The sequence below is a fragment of the Sarcophilus harrisii genome, chromosome 2, assembly GCF_902635505.1.
Source record: "Sarcophilus harrisii chromosome 2, mSarHar1.11, whole genome shotgun sequence".
Taxonomy (NCBI): domain Eukaryota; kingdom Metazoa; phylum Chordata; class Mammalia; order Dasyuromorphia; family Dasyuridae; genus Sarcophilus; species Sarcophilus harrisii.
In genome coordinates, this window is record NC_045427.1 from 71531860 (window position 1) to 71558545 (window position 26686).

Genomic DNA, 26686 nt, shown 5'->3' on the forward strand with positions numbered 1-26686 from the left:
AGACAAGAACAACTTTACAAATACAGGATGGGGAAACCATGATCATATAGAAGATTTTTTTTTTTCTGAAAAATGTCTAGGGATTTTATTAGACTGCAAGATCAACAAATCATCAGTGTAATGTGGAAATCAAAACCAAAACCAAACAAAAATAATATGCTCTTGGGTTGTATTAAAGATTCCTTCAAGGAAAAACAGTTGATTCTGGAATCAAAGAATCTGTGTTCACATCCAGCCTCTGAAGCTTATTACTTATCTATCTGATCTAGGTCCTTTACTTTACTCCCCCAAGCTTGTGAGGTCTTCCTTTAGATGTGTGAATCTAGAAAATAGGCAAAAACATCAAGAACATAATTTTGCTTTATAACCTGCTCTGGTTAGACAGCAGCTGAAATATTGTTTTCAGTTCAGGACACTAAAATTTAGGTGAGACCTTGATAAATTGGAGAATGTTTGGGGTTAGCTAACTAGTCTGGTGAAGGACCTTGAGTCCATCACATATAAAGATCGATTGAAGTAACTGGGGAGGTTTAGCCTGGAGAAGAGAACATCATTATAAACTATCCTCAGAGATTTGGAAGAATTGTCATATGAAATCAATCAGTTGATTAACAAGCATTTATTAAGAATTTAATATTAAGAACTTGTCCAAGCATTATACTAAATGCTAAGGAAATAAATAAAAGAAAAAAAAAACAGTTCCTGCCCTTAAGATGCATATACTTTAGTGGAGGGAAACAACATGTACTAACTAGGTACATACAAGATATACTCGGAAAAGATGGAAAGTAATTTAAGAGGGGAAGGCCCTACCACCTGGGAAAATCAGAAGGTGGAACTTGAGTAGAATCAGGGATTAGACTTGTTCTGTTTGACCCTGTAGGTTAGAATCCAGATCCATGGATGGAAATTGCAAGGAGACCACTTTGGGCTTGATGTCAGTAAAAACTTCTTAACAATTAGAGCTACTCCAAAATGGAATAGACTGCTTCTAGAGATAGTGATATCCTTCTCACTGGAAGCATTCCTATAGAGCTGGATGTCCCCCTATCAGATATATTAAAGATTCCTTTTTTAAATATGAATTGGAATATATGACCTACAAGGTCCTTCCTCTTTCTAGAATTTTGTGATTTTTCACTGGGTCTGAAACCATTAAGATACTCTAGGAAGGAAATGGACATTTGAAAAAATGCATGAGAGTAAAATGTAGCATTTAACAATAGTCTGGCTTAGTCAGGCACAGTGACAAAAGATATCCCTCTCCCTTAAGCCTCTCTGACAGGATGAGCAGCATCACAGACATTTGGCTCTCAGTAGCTGACTCACCAGCAGCATCTGACAGACTGACAATGGAGAGCTGAATGCTGGGTTGATCAAAAACCATGTGCTCATTTTGAGACTTGATAACCCAAAGCCTTAAATCAACATTGTGTTGCATTTAGTATGTGGCTCCATGACAGGTTTAGTTTGCGAAACAAGCCTTGTCTTGAATGGGAAACCAGTTAAGAGCACTGTTAACAAAGAAAGAATGGCAGTGGCCTCAAAGTACCTACAACATCCCCAAGTTGGAAGGGACCTTAAAGACCATCTACTCGAATGCTTATGTAAGCAAGAATGTCTTTTAGAAAATATAGGATGATTGGTCATCCAGCCTTCATTAGATGACTTCTAGTGAAGGAGAATCCACTGACTTGAATCTGCTTTCTTTGTTGGGAATGTTTTTCTTTTTATGTCAGCCCTAAATCAGCCTCTTTCACTGGTCTTGGGGGGGGTCAAGCAAAGCACTTGTAATTTCTCTTCCACCTGATAATACTTCATATACTTGAAGAGTGATATCATGTTTCCCCTAAGCTCTCTCTTCTCCAGACTAAGCATCTCTAGGATCTTAGGACCCTTTACTGTCCCGGTCATATTTTGCTAGATGAACTATATCTTATCAGTGCTCTGTTACTGTGACGATCCAGTACCAAATATAATATTCCAGATGCTTGATCAGTAGAGAGTACCTACCAGTCAGTAAACATTTATGAAGTTCCCACTAAGTGCCAGGCACTGAGCTAAGCACTGGAGATAAAGGCAAAAGACAGTCTGTACTCTCAAAGAGCTCAGTCTAATGGAGGAAATATGTAAACAACAATGTACAAACAAGTTATATACTGGATAATATGAGATAAATTGTAAGTAATCAACAGATGGAAGGCATTAGAATATAAGGGGTTTTGGGAAAGGCTTCCTGTAGAAGGCACGGATTTTAACTGGGAATATAGGCAACCTTCCAAGTTGACAAACCATTTAATGACTAATAGTTTTTGGGTCTGACCATTCAACCAGTTCTGAATTGATTTGAATCTTCAACTCCCTCCCTCTTAACCAAGTTGGTTGTTTTGTCAAAATCAAACGTCATTCTCGTCATCAAAAGAAAAAGGAATAAAAGAAGAGATGAGACTGTCTTCTCTTTGCTGATAGTTATCACCATCTCTTTGAACTAAAGCAAAATGCTCCTCTCTCACATTATAGTTTTAAAACAAACACACACCCATAAAACAAGCCTCTTATTTATTCCTATCTTTCCTTACCAGGTACAGATCACTTTAAGTTTTGGGGATCTGGTCATCTTGTACAGGACTCTTGTATTATAAGCCTCCATATTTTTGATATGTCTTTTAGAAATCCAAGTTGGCCAATGAATTGCCTATGCATCTACATGCATATCTTTTAGACATCTTCCCACTTTGTTCTTCATCAGAAGTGGGGTTTTTTGGATGGTAATTGTTCTTTCTTTGTTCCAAGAATTAATAAAATTCAATCAGAGCTGCACAAAAATGCATACAATCTGAAAGGAATCAGAACTTTAAAATGTCCATCTGTAGTGAAAAGAATACTGAATCTAGAGTTTGTCAGTGATCACATCCCAGCTGTGAGACTGGGCATAATGTTTAATCTCTATGAGTATTATTTTCTGCTTTGTAAAGTGGGAGAGGGGCAGGGTCTGACAAGATGATCCCCTCCAAAGGCCCTTTTAGTTCTGAATACTATGATTCCTTGATCCCTATCCCCTGAGGAGTGTTTCGTTTTAACTTTAACAAGCCTTACATATCACACCACTGTCATTTAGTCATACTTACCCCTTACCCAGTGCCCCCAGAAATTCTTTTTCACAAAAGGAGCTTTAGAGCTCAGAAAAGACTAAATTTAGATGTATGTCACAAGAGAATATTGCATAGACAACTTCTCCTAACTATTTTTTTCTACTATAATTTCTGCATGGAGCAAGGTAAGATGCTAGGATTTTACTCGTCACCTTTTCATATTCTAACTTCCCAATTTTCAGTCTTCTGTCTTCATTTCTCCCTATACCTACATGGATACTGTCTTCCTCACATCAATGCACAGTGCAAAGCTATCATTCAAGAGTTCAGCACTTGTTTTGGTTCTTAGGAGACATGTGCTTTCCTTACCACTCCCAGTCCCCAGTTCTTCCCTTCTTCATATTTGGTCCTCTCATTTTTACCCATCCTCTACTTACTTACTCTTCTAGGTTTCCAATATTGCTGTTCTACTTCTCTCTTCTGTATTTAGACTGAATCTCTTTCATGCCAAGCCAACTCTCACTCATTTTTACAAATACCAAATATTACTGATTACAAATGTATTCAGTCCATATTTTTCCCTTTATCACTCCTGAGAGTCATTTCTAACTGTTAATGACACCTCTAGCCATGGCATTGTGTTTTGATTCCCTTTGACGATGTCTGAGAAATGGCTGATAGTTGGATGTACTTTTTTTGCCATTAGACTCATGATATTTTCAATATCATTCTCTGTTGAAGGTTTTTTTTTTTCTTCCACTTTCCCCTGACCTAAGGCAGGGAAAGTTGATTTCTCTATTCTCAGAGAAAGAACTGCCACAAACTTTTGCTAGGCAAAGTTGACAAATCTTTTCCTGTGCTTCCTTTCCCCTGTTCCTTCTATGTCTCTACCCCTTTCCCTCTGAAACTATTTTCATACATTCAGTATGAAGTACATACATAGAGTGCCAGGCCTGAAATCTGGAAGATCTGAGTTCAAATCCAGTTTCAGACACTTATTAGTTTGTGATCCTAGGCAAATCATTTAGCTTCTGCCTGCCTCGGTTTCCTCAACTTTAAAATGGCAATAACAATTTTCCTAATTTATTCTAAGGATTATCTGGGATATTTGGAAAGCACTTGACATACTTCCTGGTACACAGAAGGCTTTACAGAAATGCTAGCTGCTATTATTATAGCAGCTTTATTATTATCATCAATAACATATCTTGTATATACAGGGCTTTTTTGCACATTGTCTTCCAAATTAGATTGTGTGCTTCTGGAGAGTAGAGAAGTTGTGCTTGACTTTCTTTGAATCCCCAATAAACATAGTACCTATTAAGTAGTAAGCACTTAAATGTTTCTTGACTCTCTGACTGACTGTTTTAAATGGTTTCATCTTCCCTCTTCATGTTGTCCTTCCCACAAATCCTTCTGCCTTTTCCCACATCTGGAATAACGGCCTCCCATTGGAAGATGGCAGTGAGATTCGGTTCAGCAGAGAAATGTTAAGAACCTACTATGCTCCAGGCACCCTATTAGGGTACAAAGGTGCACACAGAAATGAAACAGTTCCTGACCTTAAGGAGCTCACATTCTACTGTGGGAGATTAAAACTATCCTTTATAAATACTAAAAATCTATGCTTTTGTAAATACTAAATACATTGTTATTGACAAAGGGCCATCCTCTCTTTTGTATTCCAAATTAGTGTTAATAACCAATTTATTTCTTAAGATGACTAAATACAGTGAATGTTGTTTGTTGTTCAGTAGTTGGTGAAATGATTTGCTAGTTTTTTTCCACTTTGTTGGCAGTTCTGCCCACCCCACCCCCTTTCCTTCCCTTTCCCAGGCACCTCCCCATCCCCCCAGCACACACAATTACTTTAAGGGCCACCCATGATGCTGTTGTTGAGCTGTTCCCACCTCTAGGCCCACCCAGGATGTGTCAGTGTTTGTGTAGATTATCTACATATTGAAGTTGTATCCCTCTAAGACCCCCTTTGGATGCCTCATCGTGGCACATATTGTCTTGGGTTCTTGAAAGCCATGCCAATGGAGCACAATTCTGGGAGTCTTGAAAAACTCTGAGAATGAGACTGGGCAACACAGTGTCTGTTGTCACAGGACCAGCCTGGCTAAGAAGGAGAAGCTCATCACCAGAGGATGAATTATTTTGACCACAGTAGCTGATGAAACCATCTCCTAAGACATGTAGCAGCTGTGATCTGTTTTGGTGGGGGAAATATCCTGATGAAATCATGGCTTCCTGAATTCCTAGAGGAGAGTAGCTGGGCATAGAAAGGGTCATTCAGCTTACTGCCTGCTGTTAGTAAGAAACATAAGTTTCCATGGAGCTGTGAGGGAGGGTGGGGGAAAAAGAGAGAGAGGGAGAGAGAGAGAAGGAATTGTCTCTTGTGAGTTCAAATCTTTCCTTGTGCCTCTTCTTTGTATTGCTAGTGTTCAACTTGTCCAGATACTATATTGTTTTATCTATTGCAAGGATTCTTAACTTTCTTTTTGTTTCGTGGGTCCCTCTGATAGGCTGGTCAAGCTTAAGGACTCCTCAGAAAACTGTTTTTAAATGAACAAAATAAAATACATGGTATGACAAAAGAAACCAGTTCTACAGTAAATTTTTTAAAATCCAAATTAATAGCCTCAATTTAAGAATCTTTGATCTGTGTGGCTCAAGACAGGGCTTCTTAAACTTTTTTTCCACTCATGAATATTTTTTGCTTGAGAAAGTTTTGCATGACCCCAAGTATATAGATATATAAAATAGGTATACAAGCAAACATTTACTAATAAATCATAAAGAAATATATTTTAAAACAATTCTTTAGTATTCATAATTTTACCATATATTAAAGATGAAAAAATTTGCATACTAATGAGATGGATCTGCTTGCTTATTTTTTTTACCAAAGAATTAAATCTTGGTGGAATATTTGATACTGTAGGACATGGAACATTTATAAACCTTTTACTGTTGCCAAATGTTTTGCAACCCCCACATTCAGTTGCATGATGACCCCATATAGGTGTGCAACCCACAGTTTAAGAGGCTTTGGCTTAAGATCTGAATGAATGAAGTGAAATGAATAAATGAAAAAGTATTTTTAAGTGTTTACTATGTGCAAAGTACTGGAGATACAAATAGAAAAGCAAGAAATCCTTGCTCCTAAGGAACTTACATTTTAACAAGGGTAGATGATACATATGAGGCTTTAGCTCTAGGGTGAATGGAAAGTTTCAGTGCTCCTTGGGCTGAAGCAGCAAAGCTGATGGTATGCATCTCCTTTACTGTTGTTTCCATTTGTTTCTGGCATTGAGATGTTTGACAGTACCAAGACTTTGGTGGTAAGAACTTTCTTTTCTGGGTCTTCAGTAGCTATGGCTGCTTAGGAGGTAGAGGCTTACACCAATAAAGAGGCGAATGTCAGGTTGTTCTCCATGATTCCTTGAGTGATGGCTTTGATGGTCAGTCTGGAAACAAGGCCAGTAGTCTAGAGGGTTGTTGCATTATCAGGTTTATTTGTACTTAGCTGTCCATCAGTGGCCATGGGTTGGCAGTTTACTTTGATGGTAGCAGGGAAGACAACCCTTATTTCCACAAGTATTACTCCCATTAATGGTAGCTATAGAAGCTAGGATGGAAGTGGTAGGGTGGTCTGATGACATTGCTATTCCTAGAACCTACTGTCTCCTGTATTTCCCTCAAGGTTCTTTGTGACTTTAGCTAGGTTGGCCTATTTACCCTGTTGGTAACAGTTGATCAGCAGCTGATGCTGATAGTGGAGGGGAAGACAGATCCCTTTCCCACAGGTGTCACTTTCCTAGACTGTCATTTGGGGGACTAGACAGGAAGCAAGACTTCTTCTCAGAGATGGGAACTCAGAAGTCATCTAACTCAATCTAAATAGAATAAATATTATACTACATTCCTAATTACTCTCAAAGGTACCATCATCTTCCCTGTCACCTAAGCTCAGACTATCTTGTTCAAGGAATAAGAAAGAGACTAGTGTCATTAAACTGCATAATATGTGGAGGGGAATAAAGTATAAGCAGAATGAAAAGATAGAAAAGGCCAAATTTATGAAGGACTTTGAATTATTTTCTGTTTAATTCTAGAAACAAAATGGGATGCCACGAGAGCTGATTGAACATAATCAGATCTGCACTTTGAGATCAGTGCAGAGTGGATTAGAGGAAAAGAGGAAAGCCGGTAGACCAACCAGCTGGTTACTGTAATAGTCTAGGCAGGAAGTGATAAGGGACTGCCCTAGAATGAGAAGGGGGCATATCTGAGGAATGTGGTAAAGACAGAATCAATGATACTTGACAACAGACTGGATATGGAGGCAAGGGAAGGTATGAAGACTTGTGGATAACACGACTGTTAGGAGCAGAGAGAGGACAGAGATAAGAGAGGAAAGGTACTTTCCTGTACATATACGCTTTTGTACATACCCAAAGGACTCACCAATCTTCATATTCATTTATTGCTAATCAACCACTGTGGGAATGGGAGGAAGTTAGTACACATGGCAGGGAAGGATTTTATATAGATAGTGAGTTCTTCCAGATGCTTCAGTTTGCAGATGACATTATGCTGACTGAATCATGGAATGGTGCAAAGGGTACCATAGCTCTCGGCATGTATAAGCAGAGTTCTAGGAACTGTTTGGTTACCCTCACAGTAGGCAGGGTACTATAGCAGCACATAAAGCATGAGGTTCTTGATAGAGCATAGCAATGAATTTTTCCACTTGGGTGCCATTTTGTGCTGGGAAGAGACAGTTTGGGGAGAGACTTTTAAAGGGGGATGCATCAAATTTAATCTATGAAATTATCCTTGACTGCTGATCTGTATGATGGCCTACTAGGGGATAGATTACAATATCAAAAAAAGGCATAAGTGTAAATGAATGAAAAAAATATAAAAATTATAATTATGTGTTAGGCACTTTACTAAGGGAAAAAACTACAAATACAAGTGAGCAAGATACTCCCTGTCCTCAAGGAGCTTGTAATATAATAGAGGAAATTAAAAAAATAAAGGGGAGCTAGAGTTAGAAAGGGAATGGAAATAATGTTGAGGGAAAGAGGAAAACAAAATTTTGAAATACCTAAAAATAATTGTGTGACTTGGTCCTGGGAAGGATAAGGTGAAAACTCATTTATCAGAGTTCAGGGCCCTAGGAATAGGAAAATGAAGGATTCAAGAACAGATAAATTAGTCTTAGCAACCATTAAGAGCAATCAGGTGTCACAGTGTTGATAACATTACTAAAGCCAAGCCAGACCCTGTACTTTTCACATGGAACCCTCTTTCATTGAAGCCACCAATTTTGCTTAAGATTCTGGGATTAGAATAGTGGATACATGGAAGAAAGGGGAGAATCAGTTACTTGGAGTTAGACAAAAGCCTTTAGTTCCCAGGAGATATCCATACTAGATTTACCCAAGCCTATACTTGTATAGTCCTAGGACAATTAATCCATTTATATATGCAGCACTCCCAAGTGAAGAGGAGGAAGAAAGGAAGTGTTCCCTGGGGAACGGATGTCCTTTCTAGGGGCTACACTTAGTCAGGAAGAGAGAGCTAAGGGATTAGTTGTTAGCAGTGTATAGCCATCTGTGAGAAGGGTAATTTGGAAGAATAGTAAATGTTTGAGAAAGGACTAGAATGGTAATGACATTGTGCTCTACAATACTAGAGAATCTCATCAGTTGGATCCATAATCACTCAAAACAGATTAGTTAACTGTCAATATAGGAAAAATCAAATGAATAAAGAATGCCTATTACTTATTACATGCAACTGGATGGATGGTTTACTCAATTAGATCTTTCTCTGTTTATGTCTCTCTCTGCCTCTAATTATCCCTCTATGCCTGTCTCTATTTCTTTGTATCTCTCTGTTTCTCTGTCTTTTTCTTCTGTCTCTATATCGTTATCTCTTTCTTTTTCCCTCTGTCTCCCTCCTTCCCTTTATTCTCTTTATTCATATGAAGATATTTTCTAGAAAATGTATGATCAGGAGGTTACCTGGTCATAGGTAGAGCAAAGGCCACCTGGAATATAGTCCTGGAGGTACAGTCCTGGAATGTTAGAAGATCTAATGTCAGGCTTCTGCTTGTTAGGTAGATGCTTTATGGGATGGCATGAATGAGAATCAAGGCATGGATGAGGGGGCATGTCTTTAGATTCATAGGATTTTTGAAGTATCAAGACATTGCCTCAGAGCTGATGTTGATTCAGTTGGAAGCTAAGAGACTGATGTGAGGACAGAAATGGAGGAAAAGAGCTACTGGCTATGGGGAAAACATTTTCTGATTGCATGTTGCATTGAGATTAGAGAAGTCAGTGCTTTGGGAAATGGGTTCATAAAAGGTGGATTCAGCCATATATGGGAGAAAATGAATAAGTGTGTTAGGAAAGCTAGGTAGCACAGCAGATATAGTACTGGTCCTGAAATCAAGAAGACTCATTGTCCTAAATTCAAATCCAGTTTCACACATGTAAATAAGCTGTGTGTAAATAAACTGTTACTCCACTCTATTTGTTTCAGTTTTCTCATCTGTAAAATGAACTCCAGAAGAAAATAGCAAACAACTTTTGTGGTATTTTTGCCAAGAACACCCTTAATGGGAACAGCCCCTACTGAAGTATCTCAACAAGAAGGAACTGTGCTAAATAAAAAAGGCTACAAGATTAGAGTCTGTCTCTTACAGTATATGAATCATGGAATTCTGAGCTCCTTATTTCTTCACTTCTGTTTTGGAAATAGATTCCCTAATTGTGGTGAGGGGTTCAGGGTGAATTAGATAGATAAAATATTTAAAAGATTACTGTTGCTAGGCACTGTCATGGGGTGAAAGTAAAATCAATACCATAGGTGGTAGTGGTAATAATAATTCTAGTAGCAGCTCCAATTTATATTTGGTCATTGGAGCACACAAAGTTCTTTCCTCACAACCACACAGGAAGTTATTATCTTTATTTTATAGATGAGGAAATTGAGCCTTAGAGAATATGGTTAATGGTGCTATGTACTGCTGTAGACGTTGGCTGGAAATCTGGGATATCTTTTTGTCCCAGTCTTTCCCAGAGTAACATTGCTCTTAAAATTCTCTGGATCTCTATAACCCTGATTTTTTTTCCTCAGTAAGCCATTTCCATTTTCTCACCATCTTTCCCATAAGTTTAATTTCCACTGACATACTGAAGTTTCCACATTTTTTTCCTTCTCAAGTTCTTTGTCTGACAATTGAATAGAAACACCAAATCTCAGGGGCCAACTAGACTGGGCCACTGTATGAATCTTGACCCCTCTTGGTAACAACCCAAACATTTTCATCCAGTCTCTACTCAAACTACTAGTGATAGGGAACTCACCACCCCCATGCACCTGTTTTCGCATTATGATTTTACCTTTGAACATTTCCTGTGCTTATATTATAGAATGATTTTGACTGTCTGGCTCTGATAACAACTTCCTACAAAAATTACCCTGATCATGTGAATCTGGCATATAACCCATGGGCCTGTCTGGAAATAGTTATTGTCAAATGATTTTCTGCTGAAGTCTGATCATTTTGGGGGTGGTAGAGGGGAGAAAGTCTGTGATCTGGTTTTAATCTGGGCGGTTGGAAGCCATGCAAATTTTTTTTTGCTGATATTTAAAATTTTCTTTCATAACAAATTCAGCCTCTCACTTAACCATTCGGCTTCCCCACATGTCACATAGAAATGATGGTATTCAATTGACTGGAATGCTGCCAGATTAGAATCCTTTGACTCTAGGTAGGACATGGATGAAGTAGAACTAACGGGAATGGTAGTTAAATCCTGATGGCTCTATGAAATCATGTACTTGGGCACATCCCTACTGGTATAGAGCAAAATCCTACCACACACACCTTCTCTGAGGGTGTAATTCATATCTATGTCTTATGTTTTATAATTAAAGGAAGACAAACACAGAAAAATCTTGTATCTGAGCTCTTAGGAAAGCAACTGTACATGGGGAGCTCCATTTCCCTCACCAGCACCCTCCATGTATACTTACAGTTAATTCTCTGCTTCTTGAAGGAAATTGCAAGTCCTTTTCTAGGTTCCATCTCTGACTTTCCTGTTTATATCCTTCTGTTTAGTGTCTTTGTCATTTCCTTTTTGCAGCATCCCTCTTAATTTGTCACCATCACTATGACACACTGAGTCCTGTGCTCTTTCTTCTTGAAGGTTGGACTCCCCATCATCATGCTCTTTCAGGGTAGCTGCTGCTAGAATGCTTTCTTTCTCTATGGCGATCTGCATAACAAAGTCTCCATCCCTCATAAGTAGCACCTTCATATTTCCCCCACCTACCCCTCATATCAAACCTTGTACAATGGAAGAGGGATTGTCAACATATGCCCTGAGGGGGCATGCAACTCAATCAAGCACCATCTTCTGCATGAGGTCTTTCTCAAATTCCCCAATGACTGATGCCTTCCTTCTCAAACTACATCATATATAACTATTAGGCAAAATTTGTCACAAGTCAGATTGTCACTCCCCTATTCAATAAGCACAAGTGACTCCCTATTCCTCAGTTTCCTTCTCTGTAAAATGGAGATGATAATAGCAACTACTTCTTAGGATTGTTGTAAGGATGAAAGGAGATAAAAACTGTAAAGTGCTTGGCACAGTGTCTGGAACTTAAGTGCTATGAAAATTTTATTATTGTTGTTCATTTAAATCTCTTCACAAACTGACTCTAATTTACCTTTTAGGTTTATTAATCACCTTCATGCACTCTATGGTTCATCCATGTCTTTTATTCATGACATTTTATTGATTTAAGCATATCATTTAAAGGAATGCACTCCTTCACTCACTTTTTGCCTATTAGAATTTCTAATCCTGCTTTCTACAGCTGATAGTACCTTCCTCCAAATTATTTTATATTTACTTTATATATAAATCACATATATATACTATATATTCACATATATAATTTCATGTATACTATCATCATTATTATAAATGTATCTATGATTATGTATATACATGTGTGTACATGCATGTACATATATACATATATATTATCATAATTTCAGATTGGATCCTAACTACAAAGAATATGATGGTAAATGTTTAACAACCAGTTTTCTAAAAATTCCCAATATACTTTTAAGCTTAATCTGCATAATTAACATTTTCTCTGACACTTTTAAAAATATATTATTAAAGTGCATAAAACAATTAACAGAACAAATCAAACCCTGATTTATATCGTTTTCTGGTTTGTTAGGTGTAAATGCTCACATTGAAAATTTAACAATTAGCTGGATAAGCAATTATAGACTTAACTTGCCTCTTGCATCTCCTGCATTCAACCTCCTTCTGTCCAAGACTTATTTCTCTTAAAAATAAACAACACTTAACTGTACAAAGAAATTGCTATTTAAAGGAATATTTATAGTAAGTGAAGAATCCATCTACAGCAAGAGAAACCACCCCCTAATTTTTGGCAAGGTTGTACTTTTAAATGAAAAGCAATACTTTAAAAATCCTATGTGACCTTGGATTAATAACTATAAGTCACTAGACCATAAGTTTACTCCTCATAAATTGAAAGGGATGAATTGGATGTGCTCTAATGCTCCCTCTTCCTCTGATAGTATATATTCCTTTCTAAATTCTGTGTTCTAAGATCCCTTCCAGGTCTAACATTCTCTGCTCTATGTGCTAAAATGTCTTTTAGCTTTGATATTCTATATTCCATGTTTTGAAGTTCCTTCTAGGTCTTACCTTCTTTGTTCTATGTATTAAAATTCCTTATAGTTCTGACTAGGTTTTATTGGCAGTCAGAAAATCTTGGCATAATTTAGGATTTTGCAATATAGTTTCACATAGAACAAGGGTGGCCTAGGCCACCTTCTATTTTGACAATTTTTTATTTGTCTTGACAGATTTGGGCTTGACCTGTGTCTACACAGCCTCAGATATAATCATTCACACTAGATGGCAGATATCCAAAATCTGGTGAGAAAGTCACTGCTCTCCCTTATGTTCTAGGAGAATTTTCAAGACTGTTTCTGTAGACAAAGCTCAAAAGACTGCAAAAAGGACTTGGAAATAAAGGCCATGTTACCTCAACCCCTGAATTCCATATTTGCAAATCAAAAGACTATCTATCTATCTAGTTATCTATCTATCTATCTATCTATCTAATCTGCCTACCTACCTACCTACCTAAAGCCTTACTTACTAAAAGCCTTAGTTATGTATTTCTACAAGTCAGACAGGAAGTTATTATTTAATTGAATGCAAGTAACTATCTAGCTCAAGAGGTGACAGCCTGGTCAGTCAGTCATAATGACAGATTATTTCTCTGTGTCTTAAAGGTTTACAATGTTTTTCCTACCATATAATCCTTTTGAGTAGTCAATACCAGTGTTTTTATACCCAGTTTATGGATGAACAAATGTCAGAGTCAAGGAGGTAGGTGATTTATCCATGATCATTCAGACAGTAAACTGTCAGAACTCAGCCTTAAGCTGCTATCTATCTGTCTATCCATTAAACTATGTTATTGTTATTCTCTGTTTTTCTAGTGGAGATGCAGTTCCTAGAATTTCCTTTTCAAAAATGGCTGTGTTGGTTGTGTAAAACCAATAAATAAATCAACAATTGCTACCATTGGTTGTATTCCCACTGGTAGGAGTTACTGGTAGAGTCTGAATGTCTCAGTCAGATGTGGAGGTAAGGCCTTGTTAATATGGTGAAGAACTGTGGAGGAGGTAATAGAATACACATCGCGATATCTTGTCTCATAAGTTTTGTCACTTCAGGGCAGTGAGCCCTGCCAAATGTCAGGAAATAACAAATTTCCAATGCCCAAAATTGGACATGTCCAAAATAAATAACTTGACATCTAGAGCCCATTTCTGGGTAACTTTGTAGGAGAGTTGCTAACAAAGCCAGAAGATGAACAGGATGCAGGAAGACTTAAGGTCATAGAATGTAAAGTTCTATTAATTCATTGTTTAATAGGGAGAATAGAAAATATGGTGGCTAAATTCAAATGTTTTCAGGGGTGGCACATATGGAAGAGGGATTACATGTGTAAGATCAATATAGGAGTAAATGAGTGGATCATTTTTTGCCATTGTACAGAAAAGCATTCTAATAATTAGACCTGTGTAAAAATAAAATTTGGGGCAGCTAGGTGACACCATGGTTAGAGCACTGGACTTGGAGCCAGGAAGAACTGAGTTCAAATCTTACCTCAGACAATACTTAACTGTGTCACCATAGGTAAGTCACATCACCTTATTTGCCTCAGTTTCTACCTCTGCAAAATGAGTTGGAAAAGGAAATGGCAAACTACTCCAGTATCTTTGCAAAAACACCACCACCAAAATAAAATCCTAAGTGGGGTTACAGAGAGTCAGACTAAACACAAAAATAGAACTGGATACCTCAGGAATTGTTGCGTGCTACTACAATGGAGTCATCTAAGCCAGGAATGGTATGAAAGGATTCTTGTTTAGGTTTTCGACTACTGCAATATAGTAGAAAAATCATTGGTTTTAATTTTAAGAGCTTGGATCAGGTCTCTCCTTTGACATTTACTGGCTGTATGGAGACACTTCTTTCTAACCTTAGTGTCCCCATTAGTCAAAGTACTTTGTGAACCTTAAAGCAAAAGAGAAATAGGAACTATTAGTCTTCCATCTGTCCCCTCTAAGTCCATCTTCCTTCCACACAAATAATTTTCTGTCCTTCCTTTTAAGGCCTATCTGGACAACCTCATGCTACTTTTCATTCAGAAGAGAACCTTACTCTATGTCCCATGTAATTGATCCACATTAAATTCTTATTACCTTGTACATAGCAGATGCTTAATAATGCTTGTGGAGAATAGGCGTTAACACAAACTTTTGTAGCAGTTGAACCAGAAGGTTATATGTTGTGGAGGAAGGATCACTAAATAGGGAATAAAGAGTTTTAAATCTTGGCTTTGCCAGCTCATTATCTATCTGATCTGGGGTCAAATCACGTCATGTCTCTGGACCCTCAATTTTTTCTTCTGTAAAATGAGGACATCCCGAATGATCTCCATCTTTAAAGTCCTTTCCAGAGCTAGATCTATGGTACCTTCCAACTCTAAGATCCTATGATTTATCTTGAGTGAATGATTAGATTAGATGCCCATATAATGGAGATGATTCTGGATGGGGTGCTGGAGACCTGCTTTTCATCTCTAGCTTGGCCACATACACACTCACACACAAACACACACTTTGGGAGGTTTTTTTTTTTTTTTTTTTTAATGAAACACAGTCAACCTTTCTGTCTCTCAGTGCAATTACAGAATGAGTAGAATCTTGTGGTGGCTTACTTTATTACATTTGTAATAGCTGGTTATGTGTCTGTGCTTTAACTCCAGGCAGCTAACAAATGCATGCTAATGGATTCAGGGTCTGGACCTGAGAAGGAATTAGTCTCATACAACCTAGCACCACTTTAAAAATAACCCAAAGCACATGTCTCTTTGAAAATAAAAGTTTATTAATATATTAAAACATTTTAAATAGGGTTTTATTTTTCCAAATACATGCAAAGGCAATTTTCAACATTCACCTTTGCAAAATCTATGTTCCAAATTTTTCTCCTATTTTGCACCTCTTCTTCTTTCCCAAGACAGCAAACAATCTAATAGAGGTTAAACATGTGCACTTCTTCTAAACACATTTCCATATTCATCATGTTGCACAAGCAAAATCAGAAGTAGAAAAAATGAGAAAGAAAAAACCAAGCAAACAAATAACAACAATAAAAAGTGAAAATATGTTGTTATTAATATATAATATATTAATATAAATTTAGAGCCTCAGTCACTTATTAACTGGCAATAGAGCTTTAACAAATCCATTAGGTCATCTGTGTGGACACTCTCTCCACAAATGTAGATTGCAGGCCTTTAGTATCTTCCTATTCAGTCTAGTTCTTATCTATGTATTTTTATATACTGTCCATACCTAGGATTCTAAACCTGAAGTCTATGAACTTCAAAATTTTTATTACTATATTTCAACATATTTGATTTCCCTTGTAATCCTATGTATTTAATTTTATAACATTAAAAATGTTTTTTAGAGCAGGGATCCATAGACATCATTAGATTACCAGAAGAGTCCATAGCACAAGAGAAGGTGAAGAACCCCTGATCTCTAGAAAATCTGCCTAATATGGCAGAAGCCTCCTTTGGGTTCCCTGGGCATTTCATGAGTATCCTCACGTCCCTCACATTATCTGTACCTCTCATAAATTATGTGAAAGGTCTGCCTCCTTTCTCTGTCACACCAGTCTCTTAGTGAGGTCTTTTAGGCTACTTCTTGGATAGATTTATTATTCTTGTATAACTTGTATAGCAGCTCATCTTTTCAACCATCGTGTATTTTTTCCATTGAATTTATATCACCTGCAAGATGCTAGGAATGCAAAAAAGGAAAAACAATAGGGCTTTCCTTAAGGAGTTTTATGGTAGAGGAGATAGATATGATACAAATCATACAATTTATTTATACAATTTGGAGACAGAATCTGAGTTTGGTACCTGGCCCTGCAGCTTATTTCCTGTATGACCTTGGGTAAATCATTTCTTTCTATGCCTCAGATTCTACATTTGTAGAGTCAGGACATTGGACCAAATGGTCCGTAAAGTCCCTTTCAGTTCTAAATTCAGTAGGTATTTGGATTGTTCCTTTCATATCTGTAGAGTACCTATAGTATATTCACATTATCTATTTCTTGTCTTTCACTCTTGCTACAAGGCCTATCCATCCACGTATCTTCAATAATATATGGCATCTTGCTTACAACCATCATGCAAATTTCCATGCCTTTCCAGTAATATGGTTAATCATGGGGCCCAGGATCAGGTGAAGAAGATGTGTAAGGAAGCCAAATGGGAAACTATGTTGTTGGTCCCTCATTCTTGAAAGGGACCATAACATCAGGGAGGTGATGCCATGGCATGCAGGTAAATGAGATTTAAGTGAGGGAGGGCTGTCTCACTTTTTCCTTTGGAGCCGTTTGGGTCCAGTGGCAAGATATAGATCAGGATGACTAAGTGAAGAGGGAAAGAGAAAGTCAGAGTCAGAGATTCAGGTATAATGAAGAAGAAGTAGAACATGCTTTTAGGAAGGTAGAAAGGGGAAAATGAGACAGGGTCCAAGGCTTGACTATAGTAGTTCTAAAATTAAGGTTAAGTAGACAGAGTTACTGTTCTATAAGACCAGAAGGAAAAAAAAAAGAAATGGAAGTTATTCAGAGTTACATCATGGGAATTAGAATGAATTTTGACAGAATCGCCCTTTTTTCCCCCCTTTCTCTTTGTGACAACACTATTGATTCAATTGTCTCATGTTGAACTTTGGTTTTATTTTTGACTGTCCCCTCTCTGTCATCTCACATGCATAGTCAAGAGTTCTGTCAATTCTTTTAAGTTCTTAACACTTGTGTCATCTGTTTCTTCTGCTCTATATCTACAACCTCCATCCCAGTCCTATCCTTCTCCTCCTTCTCTTCCTCTTCCTTGTATTATTATTATTATTACTATTATTATTCTCAATAAAGTTCAGACCTCTGTGCCTTCAGTCTTCCATAGGTTGATAATGACTTGCTTTTTCTTCTTTACCTCATATCATTCCCCTTAATATATTGTGCTTCAAGCTAAACTGAACAACTCTGTGCTTTTCATTTTATAACTCAAATGTCATCTCCCTGAAGAAATCTTTCCCTGATACCTTCAAAGGTCACATAGATACCATTATTTTTATACCTCTCTAAATTATATAGTGTATATTATGGATTTTGTCTTATCCCCCAATGAAATCTTGAGCTTTATGAGGGCAGGGATCTTGTTTTACATAATCAGCATCTTCCTTAGCCCCAGTATTTTGTATTGCACAATCAGGAGCAGCTTAATTAGCATTTATTGGATTGAATTTCATGAGAATTAAAATACCAAGGTAATGTGACTCATTAGTATTATTCCTATAATTATTTATTGATGACTACTAAGTAGCCAATTGTATTCCAAATATTAGTGGTCAAATGAAAGGAATATAGGACAAGGGGTCCTAAATCCACTGCTGATTGATTGTGTGAATTTGGGCAGGACATTTCCTTTCCTCTGGGTCTCCGATTCCTCATTTAAAAATGAGCTGTTTAAATCATTAGATAATCTTTAAGGCCCCTTTCAGATCTGGCATTTCATACCTATATTTAATGTCTCTTCCAGCTCTTATGTTCTATTTTCTGTGTTTGGAGAGGCCTTCCAGCACTGGTATTTTATGGCCTGTGATTCTCTGGGGCACTTTGGGTCCCTTCATCCCGTGCATGCCAACATGTGGAAAGGACTGTTAATAGCCAGGCCCATCCCAACAGACTGTAGTAATCCAGGGAAGAAGGCTGTTTATATGCTCCCAGCTGAAGTTTATTGAAAGGCTGGTTTTCATTAAATTCTGGCTTTCCCCAATTTGTTGCTTGTGGTTAGCAATTGACAATGAAGCTAGCCATACATTAACCTTTAGCTGATCATGACTCTCACCTTTATCTCAAATGATATCCTATAATTTCCTTTGAAATCATAAAAATCTAAAGATTAAAGAGAAAAGAGGAAGAAAGGAGACTCTTGGGTTACCTTAATGGAAGGAGAAATAACTAATTACATATTTTCTTGAATTTCTTAATCATTCATTTATTAATTCAGAAAGCATTTAACACCTTCTCTGTTCCTTGACCAGTGTTAGACACTAGGACTGCAAAGACAAAACAAGATAATTTCTGTCCTTAAAGAACTTACATTCTCTTAGAATTTTCAGTAGCTAATTTAGGAGTTTCTTTTAACTTGATCTGACTCAGAACCCATCCTGAGCTTATGACAGAATGAGAGAAGTAGGAAAAGAGGAAGTTATGCTAATGTTTTATTTAATGTTTTAGCAATGGTAAACATTAGGGATATTGGTGTATACTTTTCCTTCTCTATGTTATCTCTCCCTAGTTTAGATATTAAAACCATATTTGTGTCATAGAATTAATTTGGTACCATCTCTTTCATTTCTATTTATGCAAATAATATATGATATTAGAATTAAGTGTTTGAATATTTGATAGAATTCATTTGTAAATCATTCTAACACTATGTTCTTCACCTTTGGAACTCATTTCTGACTTGTTCAATTTCTCATTATGAAATTAGTTCATTTAAATTGTCTATTTTTTGTTCTATTAACCTATGTATCCTACACTTTTATATATATTTGGCTATTTTATCCAAGTTATCAATTTTATTGACATATAACTAGACAAAATAATTTCTGATGATTTCCTTTGTTTCATCTTCAATTGCTAATGCTCTTTTTTACTTTTCAAATCAGCAACTTAAATTTCTTCTCTTTCTTTTTAAAATCATAGTAAGTAACTTTTTATTAATTTCACTTTTGTTTTTAATTTTGTTAGTTTATTGTTTGATTTTTAAATTTTCTACTTTATTATTTACTTGGAGTTTTAAAAAATTATTTGCTTTTCTAGTTGTTGTTGTTGATTTGTTTTTTAGTTGCATGCCAATTCATTGATCTGCTCCTCTTTTAATAATGAAAGCATTTGAAGATATAAATTCTTCACAAAGAGAACATTATGGAAGGAAATAGTAAGATTGGAAATTAGGTGAGGATTGTCTTCTTATCTAAATTGGGACCTCCTGATTCTTCGTAAGTCCACGATTCTTGATCTTACAGGTAGTGCTATCAGCCTACCTACCAATATCCCTAAACATTAAATAAAACATTAGCATAACTTCCTCTTTTCCTATATCATTTCATAAACTCAGGATGAGCTCTGAGACAAATTGAGTTAAAAGAAACTCCTAAATTAGTATTGAAAAATTTTAATAGAATATAAATTCTCTGGGGATAGAAATTGTCTTGTTTTTCTTTGCCGTCCTAGTGCCTAGCACTGGTCATGGCACAGAGAAGCTGTTAAATAAATACTTTCTGAATTAATAAATGAATGAATAATTAATTAGATTAGAAGAATGCTGGATTTCCTTAACTCCTTAGTTCTCTGATGTAGCAATACACATCTTTTAAACGGTTCTGATGACTTCATTTAGAAAAACAGAGTTGAACAAAATCTGATTCCACAGCTTTATAAGTGGTGCTTGCTTGCTATTCTGGTCCACAGTGAGGGTAGGCATGTGCTCAGTTTTTACTTTGTACTTTCATATACCAATAGTAAACACCCGCCTTTTCCCAGCCATCACCACAATAAGGACACAAAGCTGAAGACCCAAGATCAAATACAGACCATGCTGCCTTTTTGCTTTCCAACCTCTTCTGGTCTTTCTCAAAACTCCCATCTCCTCACCTCATTAACTCTCATCTAATGCTTCTCTCACACAAGACAACATATTGCACCTACTAAACACCTCAAAAATAATGGCTATATCTGCCAAACTACTTACATGTTAGCCCCTTTTCTACTCTCTGACACCCTGATGTACCCCTGTGAGGTACAATGCAATGAATTACCTCACAGCACCTGTTTCCTACAGCTGGAAGGGTGGTAAAAGAAGTACTAGCATGTATGGCTCAGGATAACTTAACTCTCTATTGCATGACTCTGCAGTACTCCCAGATTCTTCATATGGTGATGAGATATCTTAGGGAACAATCTATTATAAGGCTCTGCTCTGTCCTACTTGGGCTTTGGTTACCTATTTTATAAAATAAGAATGCTTAAGTGATTTCTAAAGCCCCTTGCAACCCTCAGTTTCTGAAACTGTTAGTGTTCATGTGGAAAGAGTTTCATTTTTCTGTTTAGTTTTCAGTCTCTTGCTGTAAGATCTGGAGTGGTAGATGAAGGGTGACCATAGTGGGAGCAAAGGAGATTTGCTTTCTGCTGTGTATTGCATGTGGCCGTCCATTCTTGAGCCATTTTCTAATCATTTATTAATGGTTCTTCTCTTGCCTCCCAATACTTTATTTTTTGTTTTTGGAATATTTTTTATTTACTTATCTGTTTACCTTTTAATCTTTTCAGTAGACTATAAATTTCTTGAGGAAGGCAAATATTTTGTTTTCCTCTTAGTTTTCCCAGCATCTTGTGTTATTCTTAGTGAATTGTTGTTTAGTTATTTTTGGTTGTGTCTGACTTTTTATGACCCTTTGTTTGGGGTTTTCTTGGTAAAGATACTGGAGTAGTTTGCCATTTCTCTCTTCAACTTGTTTTACAGATGAGAAAACTGAGGCAAAGAGTGTTAAGTGACTTACCCAGTGTTATACAACTAGTTTAAGTCTGAGGCCAGATTTGAACTCATGAAATGGATTTTTCCTGATAGGCTTAGAACTCTATCCACTGTGCCACTTTGCCCATAGAAAGTAGTAAGTGCCTAATTAATATTTGTTGGATTGAATAAGCATTGGTATTTTAAGATTGCTCACCAATGTGTTAACTTCCAACAATGGCTTGTATCTTCCTGGAATCCCCATGGCTCAGGTCGTGCTTTCATTAGTTATATAGCCCTCAGATTCTAGTCCCTCATAGTGTATTTATTTAGATAAATAGAAAAATCCACATTAACAGTCTCCATTAATGTCCTCTCCCTGAGCCAACTCCTATGCCAGGGATGACCATAGTAACTGGGAAAGGCCTTCTACAAAAAAAGGGGCATTTGGGCTGAGTTTTGAAGGAAATCAGGGAGGCCAGGTGGTGGAGATATGCAGAGAAACAGAAAAAATGCATCAAATCAGGAACTGGAGTGTCCTATTCAAGGAACAACACAAGTTTTGACAGTGTGTGTATTCTGAATGCCTTGAAAATCCTCATTATATGGTACCTGGGTATTTGTTTCTGTTGAATTACATCCTCTTCACTTAAATTCTTCCCTGATATGAATAGACTATGGAGGTGACTCTGGGTGTATCAAGGCTTGGTCAATGAAGTATAGGCTTTGGCAGGTCCTACAAAACTGAAAAGACCTGGAGTGTGAGTCTGTTATATGTAGCTGCCACCTGAATTAGCCTAGCTAAGTATAGGGATACTCATTGCCAAAGGTGTGGCCATTGTAATAGAAGTGGCCAGAACTATGTTATAGGGAAATTTGGAGGGTCTGAAGTCTTTAGGGTAGAAAGAATAGCCACATTACTTTTGTTTTTGTATCCTTGGTATTTAGTGTAGTATTCATTTTAAGTATTTAGTTGCTTATTGATTGATTGATGAAATCATGTCTCTTTGAACTATGGATTAGTCTTTTGTAAGCCTGTTAGCGTTTTGGGGCAATCTGGGGCTTGATAACTGCAGGATAAGTCTGGCCCAATGGGGCCAGGATGGAAGATTGGTCCTGGATAAGGACTGCAGATCTCATAGGTGATAGCTGAAGTCTATAGAGGTAGAAAGGACTTGTGGATATTCCAAGTCAGGCAAACAATAGTTATAAAGCATGGAAAGGAAATGTGCTAAGGATTTTTCTATGATAGAGGCTGAAAACAATGTGTGACAGACTCTAGTTAAGATTGTGTAGAATGTAAGTCCTTTGAGGGCAAGTAATCTTTCATTTCTGTGTTTGCACCCCCAGTTTCAGAGAGAAAATCCTAGAATACTATAGGGGCTTAGTAAATGTTTGTTGAACTGAATTTAATTAAATTCATACTCTGAATCGAATTGGAAATAAATACATTTTTTTCCTCTGGGGAAAAAAATCTGTTCCTTGGCCCCCTCACCCTTCAAAAATCAGAGAATCACAGAGAATTGGAGGTGGCCACAGAGGGCACCTAAACTAATTCATCCTTGAGCAGTAATGGCCTCTGAAACAGCTTTGAACACCTCAAATGAGAGAGATCTTACTATTTCTTAAAGCATTTCATTATACTTTTGGAGAGTTTTCATTGTTAAAAAGTGTTTTCTTGTATTTCTTTCTACTTAATAATTGTAAAGTGCTTAGCAAAGTGCCTGGGACATAAGTAACATTGTAGAAATGTTATTATTAACATGATTTGCCTGAGAAATTATGAGTTCTGCTCTGTGGGATGACATAGGAGAAAACTAATCCTTTGACATAGAAATCCCTCCTAAGTTTTCTTTTTTCCAGGCTAAAATTCTCCAGTTATTTTAAGTAGTATTCAGAAGGTCTGGTTTTCAGTCTGATCATCTTCCTGTCTTTCTTAAAATGTGAAGCCCAGAAATGCACAAATTTCTCCAGCTTTGGTTTAAACGAGAGGAGAATGAAATAAATACATCTTCTGAGCATCTTTCTTTTTTTCTTTTGAACCGGGATTTGAATCCTGGCTTTGCTTCCAATTTATCACAAGATCAAGAGCACATTTGGTTTTTTGTCCATTATGGCAACTTGTACTGATTTTGTAGCCCACTAAGACCTTTAGATCTTTTTTATTGTGAAATGTATTGCATCTCATAGGCACTAAATTATTTGTTGAGTTGAATTCCAGTGGCATATTCTTGCACTCTATTTAGGCAGAATCTCACATTGTTCTCTGCTGAATTAATTTCTTTTAGAACCTTTTGGAATAGATCTTAGTTCAGTCACATAATCTCCATGTGACATTGATCAAATACCTTCCATTTCCTTAACCTCAGTTTCCTCCTTTGTAAAATGAGAAAACTGAATAAGATGATTTCTAAGGCTTCATGAGCTCTAGATTCTATCAATACTAAATGGCCTTCCTCAGCTTTGGAAGTATTTTTTTAATCCTTTCACCAACAGTGGTCATCCAGAGAAGGGTCGAAGAAATTGCCCCTCTTTTCTCGTTCCTCCCTCCCCTCAATCTAAAAAAATTATGCTTAGGTTTCACTGAGAAAGAGTAAGCCAATAGGACCTCCTTCTGGACTTTTTTAATCTTCCATTTAATTTTTAAACCCTGCAAATGATTGTGGAATTAGTTACAAGGGTCTGGGGCAAGGAAGGGAATGAAAAGGGGATGCTGAGGTGGGGAAGGTATAGCAGATGGAAGAGTAGAAGCCACTTGGAGTGGTAAAGCCCTTACCCTGGAGAGGAACTGAGAAGTTCTGGGTTAAATGAGACCATTCAGTGTGGAAGGAATTAGCGGTTTACCTCTCTGTTTTTAATAGGGACTTAGACATCTGGGAGGGATTTCATTAATGTGTTACTTTTCAGGTCTGGAATATCAGCATAGAATATATAAGATTTTTCTCATTAAACTTCAAAACTCAATAAACCCCCAAGATAGCATGTTCTGAAAAGTCAGAGAATATGAACTAGGAGGGATCTGAGAGTGCAATAGTTTGGAAGACAGAAGATCCAGTTCTGAATCCCTGCCCTGCACTTCCCCTTAATAATCATATGATCTTGGACAAGAGACTCCCTTGAATTTGGCCTTAGTTTTCTCAAGTCAGGGCAAGAAACATATATGATAATATTCCAGGCACTGTGATAAGTCTTAGGAATATAAAGAAAGGCATAAAGTTTCCTCACAAGAAACAAAAAGAGATGAAAATGGTTTCCAATATCTCTTCTAGCTAGAAAAGTCTATCCAATGACTTCTGAGGAATAACTGCCTCATAAAAGACATGTATTATTGAGTTCAACCCCTACTTTACAGAGGAAGCTGGAGCCCAGGAAGAAGGAAAGGACACAGAGGTAGTCAATATCTACATTCAAATCTCTAGACCCTGGTTTTCCCTTCTGTGCTTCCTGTCCTGAATTTAGGAGTGGGCTACAGCCAGCTTGGGCAGATGGTTGGTTCGGGAGCGGGAGATGGAGAGAGACAGGGATTGTTAAATTTTCAGTGTGAGCATTTACAATTAGCCAGTGTTACCAACTGGGATTTTATTTATTGTTTTGTTGATTTTCTAGACTTGACAAAAATATTAATAATATACATTAACCTTAAAAGTATGTCATGGGTCCTTTAATAGTTATTGATTTACCAGCATATCCTGCCTGTTGTCTAGAAAATGAGTAGAAAGAGGCAGTGTGGTGTAATGAGAAGAACTTTGGGATTGAAGTAATGGAGATCTGGATTTGAATCCCGGTTTTGCTTCCAATTTATCACAAGATCAAGAACCAATAACTTCTTTATGAGCCTCAATTTCTGAACCTAGTGTGAGGGCTATATTTTATAATCTTTGAAATCTCTTTAAATTCCACATTGCATAATTCTATGACTTTGTGATAAGATTTGACAGTCTCAGGCATGATCTGAGATTGGACATTTTAAATGTTTTATCTCATTTGGTCCTTAAAACAAGCCTGGTAAATCATTAAACTCCATTTTGCACATGGGGAAATTGAGACACAGAGAGTTTTTTTTTTTTAAATGACTTGCCTAGAGTCACATAACAAGTGAATATCTAAACTCACAACTCTTAGGACCTTCTAATAGACAGTAGGACCCAGCAGTGAAGAAAACTTGGACTCAAGTTCTTCCTCTGATATCCATTTGTACTGCAACCCTAGGCAAGTGACTTAAACCTCCAGTGTTCCAGGCAACTGTATTTATTAGTAGATAATCTGAATGGAAAAGGGAGCTTACCCACCAGGAATTCCCGATGCCAATGAAATCTCAAGTTTATAAAATATGTGTGTGTCTCTGTGTGTGTGATTATTGCAACTGTCCCTACAGAGACAAAATGAAAAATACAACATGATAAATGCTTAAATATTTGTTGAATGAATGATATTTGTGAGTTTCTATATATCAGAGGAACATGTAAACAAAACATATTTGCATTAGATTGAATCTGACTGTGACAAGCACAGATAGAGAAAATGATATATTTATGTATAAGATACATGGTAAAGAATTAACTCTTTTTTTTTTTCCAGTCAGGTTTAATCAGGACACAGGAAAATGAGTTCCTCATATCTCCATTGCCAGTGCTACTAGCCCAGGAACACAACTATACCTCTCCAACAGGCCACCATCCTCATGTACTGTACAAAAGAACAGCAGAAGAAAAAATCCAGCAGTATCAGGTGTCCCCTGAGTCCAGTGTGCCTTTGGCTGCTCATCCTCGAAGTCACAACCCTCAGGAAGCTCCTCTGGAGAAGCCTTCTCCCCATCGAAGGTTGCAAAAGCAGCACTTTTGTGGAAGGCGCAAGAAATGTATGTAAGGAAACATTCTCTTGCTCTAGTTTCAAATGTGGACTCGGTGCAAACGTGTCTGTGTTTGCTTAAGGGCAGACAGCAGTGCTGACATAGCTGGGAGTGAGGCTGCTTGTTTAAAATGGGGCTAATTCCACTCTAGGGAAATTGGGAAGGAAATACAAACAAATATAACTGTATAACAAACATTTATCAAGTATCTACTGTATAAAAAATACTGGGCCATGCCTGAGATAATTTGAAAACTTACATAAAACCAATCCACAGTCCTTGTATTAATGAAGCTAATGATCCACTTGGAAAATAAGATACAGATATGACAATATAAAATGTTACATAATTAGTCTCATTAGAGAAATTCAAAATAAAGCATTTTTAGTGCTCTGAGGGGAAAGGCTATTATTGAAGGTCAAGACTTCAGGCCCAAAGTACAGAAATAAACCCCTAACCTGACCCT

The 26686-nt window shown here is 37.0% G+C and overlaps 1 protein-coding gene across 1 annotated transcript in view; it reads left to right on the forward strand.

Annotated features, from left to right (window-relative positions):
- The window catches only part of ADAMTS18 (ADAM metallopeptidase with thrombospondin type 1 motif 18), a 176535-nt gene that overhangs the window by 26089 nt on the left and 123760 nt on the right, over positions 1-26686 (forward strand). Inside the window, exon 3 of the mRNA XM_031949246.1 lies at positions 25950-26229. Within this exon, the coding sequence (XP_031805106.1) occupies positions 25950-26229 (280 nt within the window). The remainder of the gene's footprint in view (positions 1-25949; positions 26230-26686) is intronic.